The 20,909-nt window shown below is 45.9% G+C and overlaps 8 protein-coding genes across 8 annotated transcripts; 4 read left to right on the top strand and 4 right to left on the bottom strand.

Moving 5' to 3' along the window:
* Positions 1 to 194: 194 nt before the first annotated feature.
* Positions 195 to 1,205, bottom strand: SERLADRAFT_477674 (uncharacterized protein; the record flags this gene model as incomplete). Its single annotated transcript, XM_007322947.1, has 3 exons — positions 195 to 552; positions 602 to 1,010; positions 1,071 to 1,205. The coding sequence occupies 2 exons, from the start codon at positions 1,155 to 1,157 to the stop codon at positions 675 to 677; spliced, it is 423 nt and encodes a 140-aa protein (XP_007323009.1).
* An 820-nt stretch (positions 1,206 to 2,025) lies between these two features.
* SERLADRAFT_442396 (uncharacterized protein) lies at positions 2,026 to 4,559 on the top strand (the record flags this gene model as incomplete). The annotated part of the gene is made up of 17 exons (XM_007322946.1): positions 2,026 to 2,109; positions 2,165 to 2,192; positions 2,247 to 2,255; positions 2,311 to 2,325; positions 2,386 to 2,452; positions 2,510 to 2,706; positions 2,764 to 2,835; positions 2,901 to 2,977; positions 3,031 to 3,058; positions 3,126 to 3,253; positions 3,354 to 3,405; positions 3,464 to 3,610; positions 3,667 to 3,737; positions 3,794 to 3,803; positions 3,854 to 4,282; positions 4,339 to 4,398; positions 4,459 to 4,559. 17 exons carry the CDS (start codon positions 2,026 to 2,028, stop codon positions 4,557 to 4,559), a joined length of 1,575 nt encoding a protein of 524 aa, XP_007323008.1.
* Positions 4,560 to 4,606: 47 nt separating this feature from the next.
* Positions 4,607 to 6,241, bottom strand: SERLADRAFT_477668 (uncharacterized protein; the record flags this gene model as incomplete). Its single annotated transcript, XM_007322945.1, has 6 exons — positions 4,607 to 5,326; positions 5,380 to 5,580; positions 5,646 to 5,755; positions 5,817 to 5,901; positions 5,960 to 6,064; positions 6,136 to 6,241. 5 exons carry the CDS (start codon positions 6,014 to 6,016, stop codon positions 4,925 to 4,927), a joined length of 855 nt encoding a protein of 284 aa, XP_007323007.1.
* Positions 6,242 to 7,286: 1,045 nt separating this feature from the next.
* Positions 7,287 to 10,148, bottom strand: SERLADRAFT_477663 (uncharacterized protein; the record flags this gene model as incomplete). The annotated part of the gene is made up of 11 exons (XM_007322944.1): positions 7,287 to 7,550; positions 7,575 to 7,705; positions 7,770 to 8,027; positions 8,079 to 8,228; positions 8,283 to 8,564; positions 8,629 to 9,175; positions 9,236 to 9,400; positions 9,457 to 9,618; positions 9,676 to 9,891; positions 9,953 to 10,050; positions 10,127 to 10,148. The coding sequence occupies 9 exons, from the start codon at positions 9,828 to 9,830 to the stop codon at positions 7,487 to 7,489; spliced, it is 1,914 nt and encodes a 637-aa protein (XP_007323006.1).
* An 870-nt stretch (positions 10,149 to 11,018) lies between these two features.
* On the bottom strand, positions 11,019 to 11,456 carry SERLADRAFT_363606 (uncharacterized protein; the record flags this gene model as incomplete). The annotated part of the gene is made up of 1 exon (XM_007322943.1): positions 11,019 to 11,456. One exon carries the CDS (start codon positions 11,454 to 11,456, stop codon positions 11,019 to 11,021), a length of 438 nt encoding a protein of 145 aa, XP_007323005.1.
* Positions 11,457 to 12,277: 821 nt separating this feature from the next.
* SERLADRAFT_477656 (uncharacterized protein) lies at positions 12,278 to 12,658 on the top strand (the record flags this gene model as incomplete). The annotated part of the gene is made up of 1 exon (XM_007322942.1): positions 12,278 to 12,658. The coding sequence occupies one exon, from the start codon at positions 12,297 to 12,299 to the stop codon at positions 12,477 to 12,479; it is 183 nt and encodes a 60-aa protein (XP_007323004.1).
* A 706-nt stretch (positions 12,659 to 13,364) lies between these two features.
* SERLADRAFT_477654 (uncharacterized protein) lies at positions 13,365 to 15,734 on the top strand (the record flags this gene model as incomplete). Its single annotated transcript, XM_007322941.1, has 13 exons — positions 13,365 to 13,505; positions 13,556 to 14,052; positions 14,104 to 14,359; positions 14,424 to 14,492; positions 14,544 to 14,648; positions 14,702 to 14,752; positions 14,807 to 14,831; positions 14,879 to 14,957; positions 15,023 to 15,068; positions 15,132 to 15,200; positions 15,248 to 15,321; positions 15,371 to 15,445; positions 15,502 to 15,734. 12 exons carry the CDS (start codon positions 13,889 to 13,891, stop codon positions 15,608 to 15,610), a joined length of 1,122 nt encoding a protein of 373 aa, XP_007323003.1.
* A 234-nt stretch (positions 15,735 to 15,968) lies between these two features.
* On the top strand, positions 15,969 to 18,645 carry SERLADRAFT_452951 (uncharacterized protein; the record flags this gene model as incomplete). Its single annotated transcript, XM_007322940.1, has 6 exons — positions 15,969 to 16,468; positions 16,529 to 17,436; positions 17,495 to 17,801; positions 17,850 to 17,883; positions 17,940 to 18,323; positions 18,382 to 18,645. The coding sequence occupies 6 exons, from the start codon at positions 16,059 to 16,061 to the stop codon at positions 18,400 to 18,402; spliced, it is 2,064 nt and encodes a 687-aa protein (XP_007323002.1).
* Between the last annotated feature and the right edge of the window lie 2,264 nt (positions 18,646 to 20,909).

Genomic DNA, 20,909 nt, shown 5'->3' with positions numbered 1-20,909 from the left:
GTTGTTCTCCACACTCTCTCATGTCATGTCTTTATATATGCGCGCTCAAGGGTACCTTGAAGCAAAAATACATTCCAGTGCTATCCTTAGACATCGCTTGATCATGCCTCGGCTATATAGGCCAGGCACTGGCAATCACGACGTCCCGTTCACTCGCTTTTATGACATGAGTGTGTACATGAAATACGAACTTCCAACGGTTCACAAGTCATATCCATATTCCTGGAGTCCGCTCAATACAAACATTAATCGTACAAGTGATGGTACGTTACAAATACATCAGAGAATACGTTTCTCGCCTTGTCTGCTAGCATCCACTCGCAACGCCGCTTCTCAAAGAGGCACAGGCATATCTCTGAAATTGTCGTACCCATTCAACAACCTCCCATCTTTATATTCCTGACAGAAACAATGGAATCCCTGTGGAGTCATTGTGCGAGCGGGCGGGGTATGATCGATACCAAAAAGGTCAAGCACACGGTCCGCGAACATCCAGATGGTCTCCACTGCTTCTAATGTCAGTGGTTTTCCATCTCGGCGCATGACTGTAACCTGAAATAAAAATTAAATCAATGTTTGCGAGCAGTCAAAGATCACATACCGCCCCGATACATTGCTGCCACCTTTCGCTGTGTCAAGATTCGGAAGTACCGATTCTAAAACAATGAGACATCTTACTCGGGGGTGGCAAACCCATTGGTCGGCTCAATCATGAGGTATGTAGCTATTTGGTTGTCCAGACCGGGATCGCGATGCATGGTTAAGGAATTTTGGCGAATATGACGATACATCACGATAGGAAAGCCGACTTGGTTGAACAGAGGGCACTCAATTCCGAGGCTATGGATTTGGTGCGTCGGTTCAATGACTGTCGATTGGAAGATGGGGTTGTGTACTCTGTCTTTGTTGCATGCTATGACGATGCCGGTCACGTTCGTGTTCTGAGCGCTCGGGGCACTTGCGCAATGTTCTTTATGCGAAAACCAATCGGCAATTTGACATTCCTTAGACTTCGATATAGCATCATATCAGCACCTTAGTGTTAAAAGTCAAAAAGCAGGATCATTTACGCAATAAAGCCGGTTCTTGCACTTGGAACAGCGCATCATTGGTGTCGAGTCTCCCTGAGAGCATTTGCTGCATTTTTTCTTGGGCATGGTGGGTGCCGGGAGTAAAAAATAAAGATTTCTAACGTAGCAACTCTCGTGTTTACTTTGGCCCCTATTACATTGAGGACATGTATCTGGGTTTTAAATTCCCGCCGGTTGCCGAGACGGTGCTTGTCAAACTTTTCAGAGTCCAATTTCGTAACCGCGAGCAAACCAATCATTTCGACTTGTAAGTAACGCATGCTTTCATTCTCGCATCTATCTTCTTATGTTTTGCAATAGATGGTATAATTTAGATATACCAGTCTTAGTCGAGGCTCAATTGTTTTGGTATTTCTTCAAGTTTGCCGATACATCATGAACAATTGCTTGTGACAGATCAAAAATAGCTCCGAACAGCGGTGAGAGTTAAAGGGGGCCCTCAGGCTGTCAACTTGAACCAAGGGCGCTTTCATGGTCACATTATCCTTGCGGCGGCTGACAATTTGCTATGGAATGTATTCTCACCAAGTCAGGAACTGGGCTGTAAAATGGTAGATATAGCAAACCGATTGAATCGCGTGTTACCGCAATGTAGGATTGACCTCAAGTTTCAAGTTCCACGGTAGAGACACGACTTTGAATATCTCTCAGCCAAGCTAGAAGAAGCTATCCGGGTTAACCCATGTCATATCCTTTTCTGGTCTGATAAGGTGCATAACAACATGTTTATTCACAAGGGTGTTTCGATCTTTTATAGTCAATGTGGGCTTACCATATCTCATACGGTACCTTATTCGCTTTTGCTGATAATTCGCCTCCGCACACAGCCCACGCTACTCCATCCCGTTTGCTCTGTAGTGACTATCTGGTTCAAAAGCTGGTTCGATATTCAACAATTTTAACTACCACACTATCCCTTGCATTCTTAACGACGATGGGTGTAGCCAACGAAGCCAACTCCGATGCACTGGCTAGCGAAGGTCTACAGAAGTTGGGCTACACGCAGGAAATGGCTCGAGTAGGTTTCTTCTATTGACGTTCGTGGCAAACCATTCTTACCGTTTATCATGTAGTCTCGAGGATTGTTTCATATCCTCTTCAGTGCGTATCCTTAAATTATATATCTATTATCTTGTCTGACCTATCGCGTCTTAGTGACACTTGGTATGTTTTTCCGTTTCTTATACATATTCATGGCTCACTCGTAACATTGTATTAGCTATCATGGCAGTTCGTGAGTACACTGAGGATCTTGTATACACTTCATCGACTGACCACTTGTTGTCCTGATAAGCTTACGGTCTTGCCGCACCTATTGCAACATCTTTGATTGGAGGTGGACCAGTCGTGATGATTTGGGGGTTAGTGCACATGCGTAAGATGTCTGTGTTTCTCAATGGATTGACACATATTTCTAGGTGGGTTTTAGTATCTATCCTCACTGAAACTCTCGCTCTTTCCCTCGCCGAGATATGCTCCAAATACCCTACTTCCGCTGGTGCATATTACTGGTGCTTCCGTCTTGCATCCCCACAGACAAGGCTATTATTATCATGGATCAATGGATGGCTTACGATGGTTGGCGTTTGGACGATCGCCTTGAGCGTTACCTTTGGTGGGGCTTCTTTCCTTCTACTTCTCAAAGCTAGTTGATCTGACGACTTGTTATCAGGGACTGCGCAGCTTGCCGTAGCAGGCGCTGGCATTTTCCTTCCAGATTGGGTGGCTACGCCCTGGCAGACTTGTACGTACAAAATGATAACGGATGGCAATGCATCATGTCATGTGAACCACCTTTCATTTTTGTAGATCTGATCTTTCTGGCTGTCACTGCTATTGCGTGCATATTTTGTATCTTCTTCAACAAGTACCTACCTACGATCGATGTCAGTGTTTCGTGTCTTTAGGTTCCAGTAAAACTGATGTCGAAGCTATCTAGATTATATGTGCCATATGGACTGCCCTTGGTATTATAGGCGAGTATTGCATTTCCTACTCCTTTCATACATCAACAAGTATTTATATGTATATTAGTGATACTGGTAGCTTTATCTGTGAAAGCAGCAGCTGGACGTCACTCGGCTGCTTATGCACTGGGTCATTTCGACCCTTCTGCATCAGGTTGGACGCCTGGCTGGTCGTTCTTCATTGGTTTGCTTCCGGTATGTGCTATGCTTCCGGTAGGATAGAATGAAAGCTGACATGATATCTTTGTTTATTGGACAGCCTGGTACGAACCCGCATTCCACATATTTTATGTAGGCCATGCTGAAAACACATCCTTTAGCATACACGTATGCAGCTATTGGAATGAGTGCGTTTCAGCCTGATATCTGAACTGAAACAACGGATCAATTTTTTTGCCTTTATAGTCGCTAATATGGCGGAGGAAGTCCACAATCCTTCTGAAGTTCTCCCGCGGGCAATTTCATGGTCGATACCTATCGGTTTTCTTACCGGACTTATTTTCCTCCTTCCCATCGTTTTTACGCTGCCGGATGCGGCGACTTTGATTGCTGGTATGCTCCGAATTGACTAAGGAATCTTTCGACGCTAACAAGGCAATCAACGTCAGTGTCATCGGGACAGCCCATTGGCGTCATGTTCACGTTAATCATGGGTTCAGAAGCAGGTGGCTTTGGTGTGGTGAGTTTTTATGTATTGCTCACAGTTGGTCTTTCAGACACTAAAGTCACACATAGTGGTTCATTAGTAAGGAAACCAGTATCAACCACTTTTTTGTCGCCCTAACCTTCTTGCAGTTTTTGGTATTGGCATGTTCTGCGCAATATCAATATCTTGTGCCGCCTCTCGCGCCACATGGGCCTTTGCAAGAGATAAGGCCATTCCCTTTCACCGGCACTTCTCCAAGATCAATCCCCATCTTTATGACGTTCCACTAAATGCTTTCCTTTTATCTACTATAATCCAAGTGCTACTCGGACTTATATACCTTGGGTCCTCTGCAGCATTTAATGCTTTCAGTGGTGTAGCTGTGATGTGTCTAGGGGCATCTTACGCTATGCCAGTAGCTATATCTCTGCTCAATGGAAGGGAGGATATGTTGGACGCTCCTTTTGCATTAGGGAAATGGGGCACCATTATTAACACGATCGCCTTGCTTTGGATAATATTTGCCATAGTACTGTTCTCGATGCCTTCCGTGATACCTGTGACAACTGTTACGATGAGTAAGTACTTTTAGCTTGCTGAGAACACGATTTTTACCCCTCCAACTATTTTCCAGATTATGCTTCTGTTGTTTTTATTGGTTTTGGAGCTATCAGTGCGGTGTGGTACATTATAAGTACGTATTTCCATATTCGACTGTGCCTCTTCAAGTTTATCACATGTCGAACATATCTAGATGGTAGACATCAGTACGCAGGCCCCCCAGTTCCTGAGGATTCGTCTAGTTCAAGCTCGAGTTCAATCCATCAATCCTCACCTACCAAGGCATTGTCATGATCGCTAGAGGGGCACGATCTTGTCATTTTGTCATTTACATATACTGTACAGTACATGCATTTCCCATCCCATCGTTTGCTTTTGACACACATCCGAAGAGGCTAGTGAGCATCCTAACATCAAGGTTTTTAACATTTACAGTCATACAGCTCCAGGCCCGATCCATCGAGGTCACATAGGTACGGAGTAAGGTGTCATAGCTAAACATACGATTGTAGATTAAAAGGAAGAGTGGGATATCGCACAATCAAGAAAAGAAAAAGTCAATGACAGAACGCAAAATTGATAACGAGCAGATCGACAACAAAATACTGGAACAAGATTGGTACAAAAAATAACATCCAAACAATGATAACTGGACAACGCTATGCAGTCAATTTTGGTATGACTTTGACCATTTGATCGATGTTGATAAACTGCACCCAAGCCTCCAAATCTTTTGTGTTATCATGCCAGATAAATTTCGACTCTTTGCTTCCACGGAAAAAGGCGCACGCGCACTGATATGACTCTTCGACAAGAATACCTCTGCGTACGACGCCTAGTTGAGCTTTGAAGACACGAAATTCCCATCCTTGTAGGGGATGGTCATCTCCGCGAGCTGATTCATTTGGAATATTAAATTCAAGGCGAGACCAATCGAAACCTATTGGTTGGCCGACGGCTTTAATGTATGCGGCTTTTAAGGCCAAGAGAATGCAGAGACGTCGGAGAACGACATCTTCGCCTTGCTCTGGTGATATAAACGTCATTTCTAAAGGCGTTAGCTTGAAATGACGAGATCAGAGAACTAGTTTCCCTAGATGTATCAAAGATTTACTTTGTGAGCAAAGGACTCTGCATACGCCGCCACAGTTGCTCCAGCGGGTTCTACCGCTATTTGTTTGATACCTAGACCGATATTGATAACTTGTCGTTGTCGTCCTTGGGTCATTACCATGCCACATAGTGAGTTCTCATAAGCAAGATGATATCCTATCATAGACTGGAGAAATTTCTCTGGCGGCATGTCGTCAGGGGACTTGAGAGAGGGAAAAATAAGCAAATGAGGTTGTGCCTGCTTTTTAAGGTGCGGTCGGCTCTGACCTGCTCTATCCAATGTTTGCCGGTCGGCGTTTCACAGTCCTTCCATTTCGTCCTAGATATTCGTCGATGTCTCATCATAAGTAAGGGAAGCATTTGGTTGATAACTTGTCCTGACCAGACCGCACAGAGTTACTTTACGTATTGGGAAGACAGGGCAAAATCTTAACGCACGAAATGAATCCATGGAAGTTGGAGCATATGGTATTCGGGTGTGAGGTGCACATTCTCGTACAAGTTCAAAGCATTTATCGTATTCCTGGAGAGTAAAGATCCTTGATAACGAAGTTGATGGAGCAAAGCCACAAGACGCCCACCTCTTTTGTGATATCTCTGTTCAACGAAAGCATCCATACAAGCAGAGGGCAATCCATGCGAGGGTCTATAGGTCCTGTACAATTTACTCACTTCCTTTTGAACGACTAGAGTAAAAGTGTGCTTAGCATCATTCGGAGCAGGTTGGACAGCACATTTCATGCGGATGCCACGTTACCTGGTATATAGATCGAAAAAGAAAATCGATCAAAGTTACAATGTGTCTGGTAAGTACACGAGATGGGATACAATATAGAGAGGAAGGATACAGAGAGAATGAAAATGTTGAGGACAGGATAAGATGAGGGTCATTATAAGGTCACAGAGAATTCTAAGTTGCACAATTTGGGCATCCACGTGCCTCGTCGGAATCAATTTTTAATCCAGCCTGACAGCCGTGGCTCGTGCGGCAGACACGCGTCAGTACTAGCGCTATCCTTTCCTCCTCAATTTTTGCTGTCTGTCTGCTCCGGGAAAATAGGACGATAACACCTGTGTGTTGATACAGAGAGCGTCTAAGGAACAATGTGTAGATGTCCCGCGATGATCCAGCTCGCTGTTATGCAATCTCCAGTACAAGATACTGTCTAGTTCACTCAGTTACTGTTGTCCTGTCAATAATATCCTCTCCAAACCTCTCTCCTCGCTTACTCCGACATTCTCACTCTCGATTTGACCATAACGTTATGTACATCTAGGATCTGTTTGCTCACCCATGCATCGGAGCACACACGCCGCATTGAGAGACGCAGTACGATGGCTCTATGCTGCATTTCCTGGCGATGAAGACGGTGAAACATCTGCGATGCCACATTACCAAGCCAGGTATGACGATAACAATCTTTACCGTTCCACTTATCAGGCAAATTAGACAAATAAGGATCTTTTTTTTTCGTTTGGCACGAGGCAGTGTTTTTTTCGGTCTTCTCAACTTCCTGATCAAGGTGATGTTTTCATGGACCGGCACACGCGCAAACTCACGTCAGAATTAGGCTCTTCACTTGGGGGCGTGGGGCGGACTTGTGACTGATAAGTATCCGGAGCTAACCACGGAGCTTCATATAGTACTTTACCGTATAGCTCTCAAACAGATTCCCTTAGATGTTTCGCTACCAAGTCCCAACTTTCCTGGAACCGATGAAAGGGCGTAATCCACCAAAAACACGAGTTAAGCTGCTTCAGTTCCTCATACAACTATAGGGAGTCCTTTCACTCACCTTGTTAGGTCAAATTTGAATATAGTTACTAGGATCTCGTTACTGAACTATTCGGTGTTTATGTGAATCCAAGCAATCCACCTGAAGGCAACGTTTCCTGCAGTACCCACGGCGTATAATCATTCTATCATTCAATGGCACACGACTTTGCATTGGTACGGACATTGATTCGTGACTCGTGGCACTACTTATTTCCGCCTTATGCCTACCACTTGATTCAGCGCTATTTTCGCGATACAAGTGGGAACGAAGGGGTTATATACGAAATGTAAGCTATTCTAGATCGTGTCTCTCATTCTTCTTATATATCTCTTACGCAAACATACCAACAGCTTCCCAGTAATCGACCCACAGTTCTGCATCAGCAGCAACGAGTGATGGAAGTTCTCTCATCGTCTGGCTGACTTGCTGTGCTTTTGTAGTAGAAAATTTAGTGAAACCTGCAGCTTCGGCGTCCTCGCTTCCCAGCTCCCGAATGGACTTATCTGCTGAGGCCAGTGAGCGCATAAATTCGAGTAACTTGACCGCAGGCTAGAAGGAATAACAGCACTTAGTATGATCACATGCTATATAAATCAAAGATTATGATACTTACAATGGTCTTTAGCTCCTCTCCACTTGCCTTTGCGGCTATTTCTTCAACTTTGGCAAACCATTCGTAAAATGGAACAAGCGGTAATGGTGCGGTGATCAAGTTTTTTCTGACTAGGGCTTCTCCTACAGGCTTCATAAGTGACGCCCATTCAACTGGGCGAGGATGCACAAGATTGAGAGCAATCTGGGGTTTCGCTTTCGAGAAAGCTACGTCAATGATGGCGTCGGATACCGCGTGGGGCGGTAACCAAGCTACTACCTATTCACCGTGATTAGTTCCCTAAAGGGCACCAATAAACAAAATGCTTACCCCCTTCGCGATTGGCAGAGCGCCTATCCCTAGACTGGACTTCACGATGATTGGTACCCAATCGGTAATACTCCAGGCTCCTCTGGGAGACCCCCCTGAGACTTGTCCTATCCTGAAAGATGACGCTTGCAAGCCACTTTTCTCCAATAACTATGTGAAATTCACGTTATCAAGTGCAACGAGACATAGGCATTCTAAACTTACCCGCTCGCAAACATATTTACTCGTACCGTAACCCGACCCATGAGAGGCAACACTCGGGTTGAATTGCACCTCTTCCGGGAAGGGTCCCTTACTTTGGTCCCACCCCTGTGCAGATGATATTGACGATGTGAAGAGGAACCGTACTTGGGACGCATGTGGCGACGAGAGTGCGAGGTCTATGAGATTCTTTGTTCCCTTGATGTTTGGCTCGAATGAAGAGAGCGATAGATTGAAGTCAAGACGCCATGCATTGTGGATGATAATCGTAGTCGACGTTTGAAGCTGTGGTGAGGGAATCCGATTAGCCACCTGAAGCAAATTATAGCGTCGCTATAAAAAGGTTCACCTCGTTGTATGAAACCTCATCCAAACTCAATCTCTCTTGCGCAGCATCCCCTTCGAGATACTGAAGCTTCGGTAGTTGTAGGAGTGAGATATCTAATCCTCTATCTTCAAATGCGCTCTTCTGTCTCTCCTCTATCGTTACGCGCCCCTTGGATGGTCTGTTGAAGGCGATTACATGTCTGACTGCTTCATGTTCTAGTAGTGATGCGAGAAGATAAGAGCCCAGCCCGCCTGTAGATCCGGTGAGCAAGACAACGTGACCGCTATGCCCATTTGCAATATGTTCGACGGGAGTAGACGCCTCTGGCAGTCCTCCAGAATACTTTGCTATCATATTTTCAATCTCTTCCTCATCACTAAGGCTACCATTTTGTCCATTCGTCTCGCGGTTGGCAATCAAATTGGCGAGACTCTTCGATAGCAGCTTGATGGAGGGACTGTTGAAGACGATGTTCTGATTAACTCTCCCTGCCGCTGCCCGGATATCGAGGTCCGGAGACGATTTGAGAGAGCCGATGATGCGATTCTTCAAGAAGGTCGCAGTTAAACTGGCAATGTGAGAAACAGTCATTACAATGCTATTTTGAGGATCACTAATGATGATGTACCTGTCAAACCCTTGCTCGAAGAAATCAGCCTCTGGGTCTACTTCTCTGTCTGCGTTCACAATAGCGGCATGGGCCATAAGCCATCCCTGCAATTCCTCCTCCGTCCAGGACTTTGGCAAAGGCACGTCATTGCCAGCTCTCGTGCTTTCTTCTACAGTATCATATCTACTCAGAGGTATTAGCTGATATGCCAGTATGTTTTATTTGGAGGCACAACTCACAAATTATTGATGTCCTCTTCATAGGCTTTAACAGTCGCTTTCTTCATAACAGTGCCTTTTCCCGTACGAAGCATGGGTTTATCAGAGTGAGCTACCAATATCATTTCTTTGAAAATGCGACTAAAAGCTGGAGCGGTTCTGTTAGCCTCTTCAACTTCGGGCCTAAAGACCATCGATGATTAGAAAGTGATGTCGGTGACTTGTCAGCCTGGTACGTACCATATCTTGTTTCTAAATTCTGCGACTTGCTTGAGATCGTTAATATCAACCTCGCAGCCCTTCTTTGGCTCCACTATGATTCCAACTTGATTACGTTCGCGGCCAAACATAGCGGTGCCTGCGACGAAAGGATTGGAAGCTATTATATTCTCCATCGGCGCCGGAACGGTTTTCTCTCCCGAGGCAAGGATGAGGACATCGTCTGCCCTTCCTACACTGTCAATCACGAGCATAATGAGACAGCATGTCCATCGGAAAGACAGAATCGAAGCCTTACATTTTCCATAGTTCTTTAGTAGGGTGCTTGGCGAAGAGATCGGCAGTTGCATAGCCCTTGACGTCTGGAAGGTTCTCCACGGAGACTTGATGTACCTTGCTTGTCTGTGGCGGATGAGTCTATCCTGTGTCGGTCGGTTTGAAATGAATAGCACGTACCAGAACTTGGCACTCGTAAGTATCGTCTCCCTGTGGGACCCATCTAATTGTCGCCAGCGGTCCGAAACGCATCCATGACCAATCCTTTTCATCATCTGCACTGCGAACCCAAGACGAAATGGCACCGAACTCGGTGGCTCCGTAAACGCATCTTATGGTTACCCCAGCCGATACAAGGATATCACCCAGTTTTTGCGACAAAGGACCCCCTGAATAAGCCTATATCGTGGATGCATCAGTGGATGAAGACATTGTATCCGGGCCGCAAGAGTGCGAGAAAGGACATACGATGCAGCGGAGTGTCTTCAGCGTCTCAATTGCCTCGGGAGATGACGCCCATTGCTCGATAAAGGAAGGAACGACAAGTAAGATCTCCGTGCCGGTCTTGCGTAAACAGTCAAGTATGTTTTCGGAGGTCGGAATCACGGGGCTTGCGTTTGGATCATGAAATGACGTAGGAGCATAAATGGAGATAATACGAAGGGTGGATACCGGCATGTACAGCAAAGACATTATGCCTAGCGTGTGGAATGACGGGAGAGACATGGCTCCGACACGAGTTTCAAGGGGATAATAATTCAAGTCACTTATCGCGGCTAGAAGACGATTTTACTGTCAGATAACCTATGCATGCGGGGCTGTAGTGCTCACAAGAAGTACACCAGTGAATGGCGGTCAAGTGCGTTTGCGGGATGGGCTTGGGGAATCCGGTGCTTCCAGAAGAATGAAGGTATAGCGTGATATCGTTGAGAGAAGAACGAGTTGGTGGTTCAGGGAAATATTCGAATGGGTTGTGGGCCTGTTCCGAAGCCAGCTGCGGAAAAGCCTGTGCAAGAGTCGGAATTTCTTCAATGGAAAGTTGGAAGGTTTGTTCCTTTGAGGCGGATAACCCTATATCTGTTCTGATTTCATCCAAGAGAGCATGCAGAGAATACTGCGTGGAAATTATTCGGTGACAACCAGTCTTCTGCAGCATATTCATCACTGCGGCTGCGGAGTTTCGTGGAGACATGGGGAATGGCTACGGTGACTTTGAGTAAGTGGAAACGGAAGAGATGGAAAATACGCACAATTGCGCCAGCAATCATTGTCCCTACAATTAGGGCAGCATATAGAATATTATCGGTCTGGGCTATGATGGCGATAACTTCGCCCTCGGGACCCGTACGGTTGGGACGAAGAGCATGTGCGACTCTGTGGCAAGCTCGATAAAACTCAAGGTGAGTGACAGTGGTCAGTCCATCAGCGTTGGAAAAGATGTAAAAAGGCCTGTCTGTGTTGTGCCTGGCGTTGAATGCAAATAGCTCGGGAAGGAGTAAAGAACCATCAAGAGGAGGGAAAAGCATGTCTTTAGCGCCTGCCATTGGGTTTGAGTATCTGATATCTAGGTTCGAAATGAGACGAGTGAGACTTTGTTAGCGGGGGGAGTTGTTCAAGGCTACTGACATGTGCCATGTATTTAAGCATTTTGCTGTACAGTGGTAGGAATATTGCTAGACCGCCCGGTGTGTTGATCTGATCCAGACAAGTGTAATGAGTTACGTGACATAGCCGGAACATCTTTACACCCCGATGGGCATGGCCGGACTCCGAGGTAACGCATTCGGGCGATTCACGATGCCCGCTCCTCTCCTGAATCTTCTTTACATCGAGTCCGATGTTGGTAAACAGACGACTCGGACGTGATCATCCAATAAATTATGACCTGTGCACTCCATGCGCTCGACTGAATGCGTCGGTGCCACTCCCAGAACGCATTCGGATGCGCTGGTAGTATGACAGACTCATCATGATCTAAGTGTCTTCTGCCAAACGCGAGGCGGGTTAAATCAAGTCCATCACTCAACACCAGAAATGTTTATATTACGCCCAGAAAATGGGATGGCAGCTCGTCCACCGTCAACTTTCTGACCGAATCATCCGATCTTGATCAGGTGGGCGCTCACAACAGAAATCATGATCTCAGCTGGCAGCGTGGGCGATGGATGATTAAGGCAGAAGACGGGGACATTGAGAATATGGGTAAGACACTATTCGCGGTGCTTCAAAACGTGGTTCACAGGTACGTCAGGGTCGGTCCATATATCCATCTGCAAGTCCGAGCGTAATCAGGTGCAATTGACAAAGGATGACTTAGCTTCCCGGAAGCCCTCTGAGGAAAGATTGGCGTCTTGCAATCTCCTGCAATGGCTTCAGATATCCCGGTATTCTGTAGCCTCGGTTTGTTCGATGGGGTAACTGCCGGTTTGGGGTGTGACGACCTTTACCATCATTTGTTCGAAAAATGCGGCCTCGGATCGGCAGCAAAAATGTGCAGGAGTCAAAACAAAAACGTCACGGTATATACGTTTAGTGGAGTTAAAGTTTAGCTTTGATAAGAGGTTTTGCGACATATCGCACCCGACGCTGCTACGCCTCATTTGAGAGGATACTGTGCTTATTGTTCAAGTCTATGATCATGACCATTGATATAATGAGTCATATCTTGACATGATGGAAATTACAGAACTAACCAAGAGCAAGAAATGACGGCTACTCTTATAAATTTAATGGACTCGGCCATGATGCTCTTGACATGCTTCTATTCGTCCGGATAATGATAATGGATTAACTTTCTGTTCGTAGCGGTGGTGCCGACCGGGGTAAGGTTAAAACGAAACGGCTTGACCAACTGAAAAAGTCGTAGCTGTTGCTATGTACCGATGAGTTGGTGGTGGTTCTGATGGTGAGGCTCATGGTGGCTTATCAAAAGGTGAACTTAATTGCAAGACCTGAGAGTAAACTTCTGAAACGGAATAGCACACACTGGATGCGATAACCCATAGCCTGTAACGTTCTGGGGGAAAGATATAGCGACTGGCAGTGCTGGAAGAACTCTGACGCGAAAGCAGCCGCAACGTCCATTGTGTGATGGCGCCCAGGCAATGCCTTTATTTTACCTGAACATATCTGAAAATCCTCGACGACTCGCGAGGACTTTGACACTTTGAGAAAAAGACTGATGAATATACAATCCATATAGAACAAGAGTACTGACATGGAACTTTGAAAAGCGGATGACAAGGACTCGTAACAGCGGAATAGCCGGGCCGACCTCGCTCACCGCACTGAACCGTGGCAGAAGAATACTTCTGCGTTCTTCACCATGATGTTCGTTCGATTTCTCGTGTCTTACGGCCCTCCTGTAACGATCAATAGAAGAACCTCATCATTGCACTTCAACATATATCACGGAAATTGCATAAACTTACAGTGTATTTCATGGCTTTATTTCGTCACCCACGCATTATTCGTTGAAGACACAACATAAATACCATAACTCCTTTATCACCGGTATAATGGAATGAATCGCGATATGGAGCATCTTCGACCAAAAAATGGAACCATGTGAGGCAGTGAGTGATGCTTTTTTGTCGGGTTTCTGTCGACTCAAGACTATCAAAAGGATACTCACTCGTAAAACTTGGCTATTTATGACCCAAGTTTTCATGAGACGAAACAGTTGCTATGAATGTACAGAATCAGCCTCTCATCCGTAACCTCCGGCTGAACATTCATGGTATAGTAATCATGGCTCCAGTAGTGGTCATCATCCACAAAGATCGCAATACCAACGATCCATGGCTCTTCTTCATCTCCCTCGGCCTGACCGTCCAAAAATACAACGGACATTTTTCGGCCTTGTAATTGAAACCCGTGACCATTCACCAGGATGAAGAGAACTAGCAGCAGCAGAATATAAAAACTCGTTAATTCTTTTCGAACACGCTGCCCCTTCATGAGACGAAACATGATCCCCACTTTCCTGCGTGGGCTATGCGCAGCTTTGGCTGTAGTTAGTGCCGTCGCTCAATCATCGGACGCTGCGGATGTTTTAATCGCTCACGACGATCCTCTCATATTCTACAACGGGCGATGGGATGTTACACCAGAGACTTGGTGGTGAGTAAGCGCTCGGCTCTCATAATACCTCGGCTTCAACTAGTATGATAGGACTGGCTCAGGGTTCAAATTACATGTCGACAATTTGTCGTCCTTGACCTTGAATCTCGGTCCATATACGTCTGACCCTGTTGCATTGGGCATATCCGTCAACTACGGGACTTTTTTCACCATGAATGCCACTCAAGGGGCCAATGCTATCCCTCTTGGTTCCATTCCCACCGGGACTTCGACGAGTGTTATCAGAATTAACTCTGAGGGGTGGGAAGAGAATAATATGAATCTTGAGAGTATTCAGCTTAACGCTGTGAGTTGAAGGTGGCTCCTATTCTCAAAAAGCGTTAACCAATATATATTCTCGTTGGATATAGGGTGCTCAATTACTCGAGTATGAGCCTTCCAAGCTTGCATTCCAGTTCATTGGTGACTCGTTATCTGCGGTAGGCGTTATATAAGGAAAGGCTGATCTCGCTCTAATTTCCAAATTTCAGGGTCAATATGTACCGGAAGGTGTCGATCAAGCGTGGCCTTTCCTCACCTCCGAGTATTTCAAGGCGGAACATAATATTCAAGCACAACCCGGAATAGCGCTGACGGTGCGTGTACCATGTACTTTCCAACCGGAGTAATCGCTGATTTTATATCGCAGGATATCGATTCATATGGCAATGTGCACGGGATGAGCTATCAATTCTTCCAAGTAGGTGCACGTACTGTTTTGACATAAGCCGATTGTTCACACAAATTTTGCTAGACGGAGGATACCCAGTATTACTACGGTAAGTTCAACTAGGACTCAAATGTAATTCTGGCTTCACATAAACAGATGCTCTCCACAACTACACGACTCCTTGGGACTTTGCTAGAGATTACCCAGCTCCGACGCATGTTGTTGTAATGATTGGGTAAGCTGCATTTGCACTATTGCGTGATCATCTTACTATGAACATTCTAATTGAGTCTTCCTCAGTGCGAACGATAGCGGGAACAATGTGACCTCCACCGTCTTCTATGACGTACGTATTGTTGCTACTCCTGGAAGGAAGACCAGTTAATTAACAGGTACCTTTCTTGTATAGACCTATCTCGAATTCCTCGCAAGAATACGAACGATCTACGTCACCCAGCCATTCTTCATATTCCTTCCAGTAAGTCGACATTTTCAGTCATGAAAGTTATATCTAAAATCGAGTAGTGGGGTTGGCCGAGTGCTGATGCGCCCCCGGCTCCATACTACGTTGGAATATATCAAGAAGTAGTAGACTATCGGTGCGTTTGAGTTAACTTCACTGTTCAACTTGATTAACGAGGAGTATAGACGGTCGATCGGTGATGAAAATATATTCCTTGTTAACTCGACGGGATGGGTCGAATACAGTGACGTTTATCCTACGTAAGTCTCTGTTCTTACTTGCCATAAGTAGGACCAGTACTAATTACTGCACTCAGCAATCTGCACCCGACTCCCGAAGGTCATGAGAAGATTGCAGGGTACTTTGAGCAGTGGTTGGAGGAGTGGGGCTTGACAGCTGAACCTGAGTGGGCAACGCCTGCGTAAATCTAGGCATTGGACAGCAGAAAATGTATTCCATCTCATAACTCATTTCTCTTATTCGTACCCAATTCATCAAATTTTGGTCGTGCGGCTCAGGTACAGAGATGTCTGCACGACATGGTCTTGGATATTCAGTTTGAAAAGCAACATCTCACCATAGCAGCAACGTATTTCATTGATACACAATCAAAGCTTCTGTGAGTTGCATAAAGTTGATCAGCCATGAGACAGTCGAGGTCCGTTTGAGGTAGCTATTGTGGTGCTTTTGGCAGTAGAAGTACTAGGCTGTCCTCGACGCCACGTTCACTATATATAGCAATGGGGTTTGAACTGTGGCTTTTGGCTCCAGGCTCCAGCCACCGAGCAGCCCTCATTCACTCCGCTTGCGTAGCCTTATAACCCTGTGCATCTGAACATTGTTTAGCCTTTGACGACTTACACACGAACTCTCATGGCATCCACCTCGAAACGCAATTATTTTGGAAAGGGCTCAGTAGAAGTCACTACTGGAGAAAGCAAAGCGCGTCGCCTGGCTATCACGGCAGACAAGCTTGTCACGCAGCCGTTCGAGGGCATCGACACGATTCCAGATGTTCTCGCCTACGCTGCTCGCACTCACGGCACAAAGAATGCCATGGGGTGGAGAGATATCGTCGATATCCACGAGGAGGAGAAAGAAGTGAAGAAGACGGTGGGAGGCAAGGAAATCAAAGAGATCAAGAAGTGGAAATACTTCCAGCTCAGCAACTTCAATTATATCAGCTTTGTCGAGGTCCAGGAGAGAGTTTCAGAGATTAGTCGTGGACTCGTTCACTTTGGCATTACTCCGGAGGACATTTTCAATGTTTATGCTCAAACTAGGTAAGCATCTTGCACTCGGTTTTTATAGTTTTTCGCCCTTTTATGATGAGTTATATATAGCGTAAACTGGCAGTTGATGTCGCATGCCTGCGTGTCAATCTCAACTTCTGTTGCTACTGCATACGATACCCTTGGCGAATCCGGTTTGACCCATTCTCTTAACGAACCCAACTGTGTTGGCGTATTTACCAATGCCGAACTCCTTCCTACACTCTTGCGCGTCCTCGTAAACACACCTTCTGTCAGACTAGTCATTTATGACGGCCAAGCAGCTTCTTCTGTCCTCGATGACCTGCGCAAAGTTCGGGAGGGCGTTCAAGTACTAAGTCTCGACGAGTTACGTGAAGTCGGGAAAGAGCAGTCTGTAGACGTCTTGGCCGACAGAAAACCAACTAAAGATAAGGTGGCCCTTATCATGTATACCAGCGGTACCACTGGAGCGCCTAAAGGTGTCGTCCTCACCCACGGCAACGTGATTGCTTCTGTTGGCGCCGTTCACACTCTCATTGGGCACCACTTCTTACCTGAGGATTCTTTCCTTGCGTATCTCCCTTTGGCGCACATCCTTGAGTATATCGTGGAGCTGTCTCTTTTCTTCTCTGGAATGACGACAGGCTATGGTCGCGTGAAGACCCTCACTGATGCTTCTGTCCGAAAATGCAAAGGAGACATTGTTACATTCAAACCAAGTATTATGGTCGGCGTCCCTGCTGTCTGGGAAACGATCCGCAAAGGCATTGTTGGCAAGATTAATTCGAGTGGAACGATAAAGAAGAGTGTTTTCAACAGTGCAATGGCGGTCAAGAAGGCGAATGTCCCGGGTCTCAGCCAATTTGTCGACAGTGCCGTACTTAGCAGTGTCAAGCAAGCTACTGGTGGAAGACTTCGCCTCGCGCTTAGCGGAGGAGCTGCACTCAGTCGCGAAACTCAGGAATTCTTGTCTGTTGCTCTTGTGACGATGTTGCAAGGTGCGACTACTTCTTCCGTGGGATGACGAGGGCCAGTTGAACTAACCTTCGTTGACAGGTTATGGCATGACAGAGTCATGTGGAATGTGCGCTGTCCTCCCCCCTGAACATATGCAATATGGCTCTGTTGGACTCCCTGTTCCCTCAATCGAGATTAAATTCCTGGACGTTCCTGATGCTGGCTATTTGTCTACTAACAATCCTCCTCAAGGTGAAGTTTGCATCAGAGGTCCATCGGTCACCAAGGGTTACTACAAGAGAGACGACTTGAATAACGACGAATCCATCTTTACGAAGGATGGATGGCTCAGAACTGGCGATGTCGGTCAATGGAACCCTGACGGGACCCTGTCCTTGATTGATAGGTGAGTCAAAAGATGAATTTTGCATCTCAGGGACTGAGTGTACTTCAGAATCAAGAATCTCGTCAAGTTACAGGGTGGCGAGGTCAGTTCACAGTTCGTGACCCTGAGATGTCCTGCTGACGGCGTTTACGTATATAGTACATCGCTCTTGAGAGACTGGAATCCACGTACAAAGCCTGCAATCTCATTTCCAATATCTGCGTGTATGCATCTGCGGACGCTAAGCAACCTATTGCCGTCGTCATTCCCCACGAATCAAATCTCCGCCATGCTCTCGAGGCCAAGTCGGTAGCGGTGGATTCGTCAGCACACTTGCCTGACTTGTGCAATGACAAGACTGTCAAAGAATTGGTTTTGAAAGAGTGCAACGCTGTTGGTAAGAAGAATGGGTTTAAACCAATGGAAATTCTGCAGGCAATTATCTTGACATCGGAGGAATGGACACCTGAGAATGGTCTCACCACAGCTGCCCAGAAGATTCAGCGGAGCAAGATCGCGAAGAAGTTTGAGAATGAGATCAAGGTCGGTAACGCTTGTACTATTTTCGACGCTTTCCCTTCTCACAGGTTTTATATAATAGGAGGCATATAAGAACCAATGAGTCATTTCGACATGTATTGTTCAGTGTCATTTTTTGTTTGCTTGGGAGTTTACTGTTACAGTATGTACGCATAAGTTTCCGGACTCATTAAAGGTCCCATCAGTTACCAATCTTCCCGGCATGGTGCTGCAAGGCAGAGCTTCTGTTATCTGTTTTCCTTCTACGGTATACTGTCTATAGATGTATTGGGTATCGTAAGGGACTGTCATTTACACGCACCAATTGATTACCTTGAATTTCTTGATGCGAGTTGTCGTATGAGTTGGTTTGTGTCGACTCCACTTTCCTGAATATAACACTCCCCGAAGCCGGGCAGGCGGTAAAGGCTCCTAAGTCACGCCACGGTACATGTCATGTATGACATGTGAGGTCGAAGAAAAAGGGTGGATTAAATACAAATGAAGACTCAACCAGGAAGTGAGGCAGCCGTCATCAGGGAAGATTGATGAACCGCTGTTAAGGTGTCGAATGCACACTGTACGTGGAATATTTACCTCATGAGCGGTGCATCGGCTGTACTCGAGAGCATGGAGAGCTAGTTATAGAGTCTGGTTCATATTTGAGGAGTAGCGGTGGTTGCGTTATGCATCTCGATAGATTACATTTGTTCCTAAAAAATGCACGGCGGTGACCTTGACCTGAGACGTAAAAACGGTGGAGTATGATGGACGCATCTGAAGATTTGGAAGCCAAGTGAGACAGATGGACACCCTACCGTCAATAACGATTGATAAAACGTACAAATATACGGTTTGATGATGAGCTCACCGAACTTGTCTACTAACTCCCCAAGGGGCATGCTAATGTCACGGAACAATCCGAGCGTTTCCGGAGACGAAGAGCTTCAGACTGCATAATTATCCTCAGGATTAATTTAACGACCTGTACAAATCATTAAACATTTAGCTTAATCCTCCAGATACATACCCGTTGACGGTAGAATTCGAACTGGAGGGTTTGGAGTTGAGAGCAAAATTGGTCACAGACTGTCACATATATCACATTGCAATACATGTGACAGAGACCTTCGTGACGTCTCACTGGCTTGCGTGTCGCTTCCACTGGCACTGGCATGTTCTTGGTTGAACATATGAACATCGGTTCCGTTTCGGTGCGGATGTACATTACTATGTCAGGTCTTATTTCTATCTTGTGTGTGAGTGCATAACATCGTACACGTATTCATTTCCTGATCATCTATCATCGTAGCAGAATCAGATCACGAATATCCACATCTCGATTGGATGAGAGATAGCCAGTTTGAGCTGAGGCCGTCGTAGTGTTCCCTAGGATTTTTCCTGGGCCTACCTTGCGAGCTTGTTAGCTGCGAAAATTCTATCGCTATATACTTGTGATTACATCGAGTATTTTTTCCTCGATTTTTCTGGATGGGCAGCTAGGCATACTCGAGCTATAGCTGGCAATGCGGCCAAATGTCTCCAGCGGCATATCGCGCAGTTGATATAGTGGAGTCTTGTCTCTCTGAAATTTCGCCTCTATAATTTCGCCTTTCTATAATTTCGCCTCTATGACCGATTTCCGCTCTCAGGATTTCTTCAGTATTCGTATTCTGCGGTGAGTACGCTCTGTACGTACTCGCCTTTGACATCTTACATTAATTCTTAGCTTCACTAAAGAGTAAGGAAACCATCTAGTAATTTCTACTCATTCAATTTCTCCCCATGAACGTAGCTCTGGGCTCCTCCAAATTGGTCATGGATGTTGTATTTCGCACGGCTGCCCATCGAGCTTTTCCTTCAATGAGAGTCCTTTGTAAAGCTTTTCGTACGCCGCCGAAGGCTTTTTCTCTAAAACTTGAAGTTGATCTGCTATTTGTGGATGGTATTTCTTTTTTAGAGAACGGCAGTGGAGGTTCGCCTGTCCTTTGGAATCAACTTGCCTGCTCAAGCTCAAACCCTTTGCGGCTTCTGACCTTCTGACCACGCGTTTTCTACATTTCATGGTCCACTTCACGATTTCAGCACCACGTTTTTCGACGCCACTGTCAAACCCCTCAGATCTCAGCTATCGACGCCTCGTTTCCGCAGCGTGTCTACATCTTGCCTTCTACCTGGACCGCACGTGATTCTAATCTTCTACTGGTCCTTGATCGTGCCGTTATCGATTGGTCTTGGACGCCGATTGGTACCTACCAGGTCAGTGGAAGTGTGATCGACTCATCTCAAAACAGTGGTCTATTATCCATAAGCTAAAAATACTCAACTACAACTGAGATATGGAGACTTGGATTATACATGTTCTCGACTCCCGTTCTATTCTTTGCGGTGGTGCAGCCTATCAGGTCAACCTTCTATGCAGCTCCCAGTCGTGGCCCGTTTCCTCAAGGATGTCGTACTTCAAAGTAACAGCACCTTAGGAGCCTTAGGGGGGCAATGGAATGCAGTTCGACAGCTGTCCTTCATAGTTTGCCCCGGATGGACGAGATTTGACCTTATTCCCGTGACAATGAATTGATCTGACGAAGCAAACTGAAGATGAGGTACGAA

Source organism: Serpula lacrymans, assembly GCF_000218685.1.
Source record: "Serpula lacrymans var. lacrymans S7.9 unplaced genomic scaffold SERLAscaffold_14, whole genome shotgun sequence".
NCBI lineage: Eukaryota > Fungi > Basidiomycota > Agaricomycetes > Boletales > Serpulaceae > Serpula > Serpula lacrymans.
This window is presented reverse-complemented; position numbering and strand designations above follow the sequence as displayed.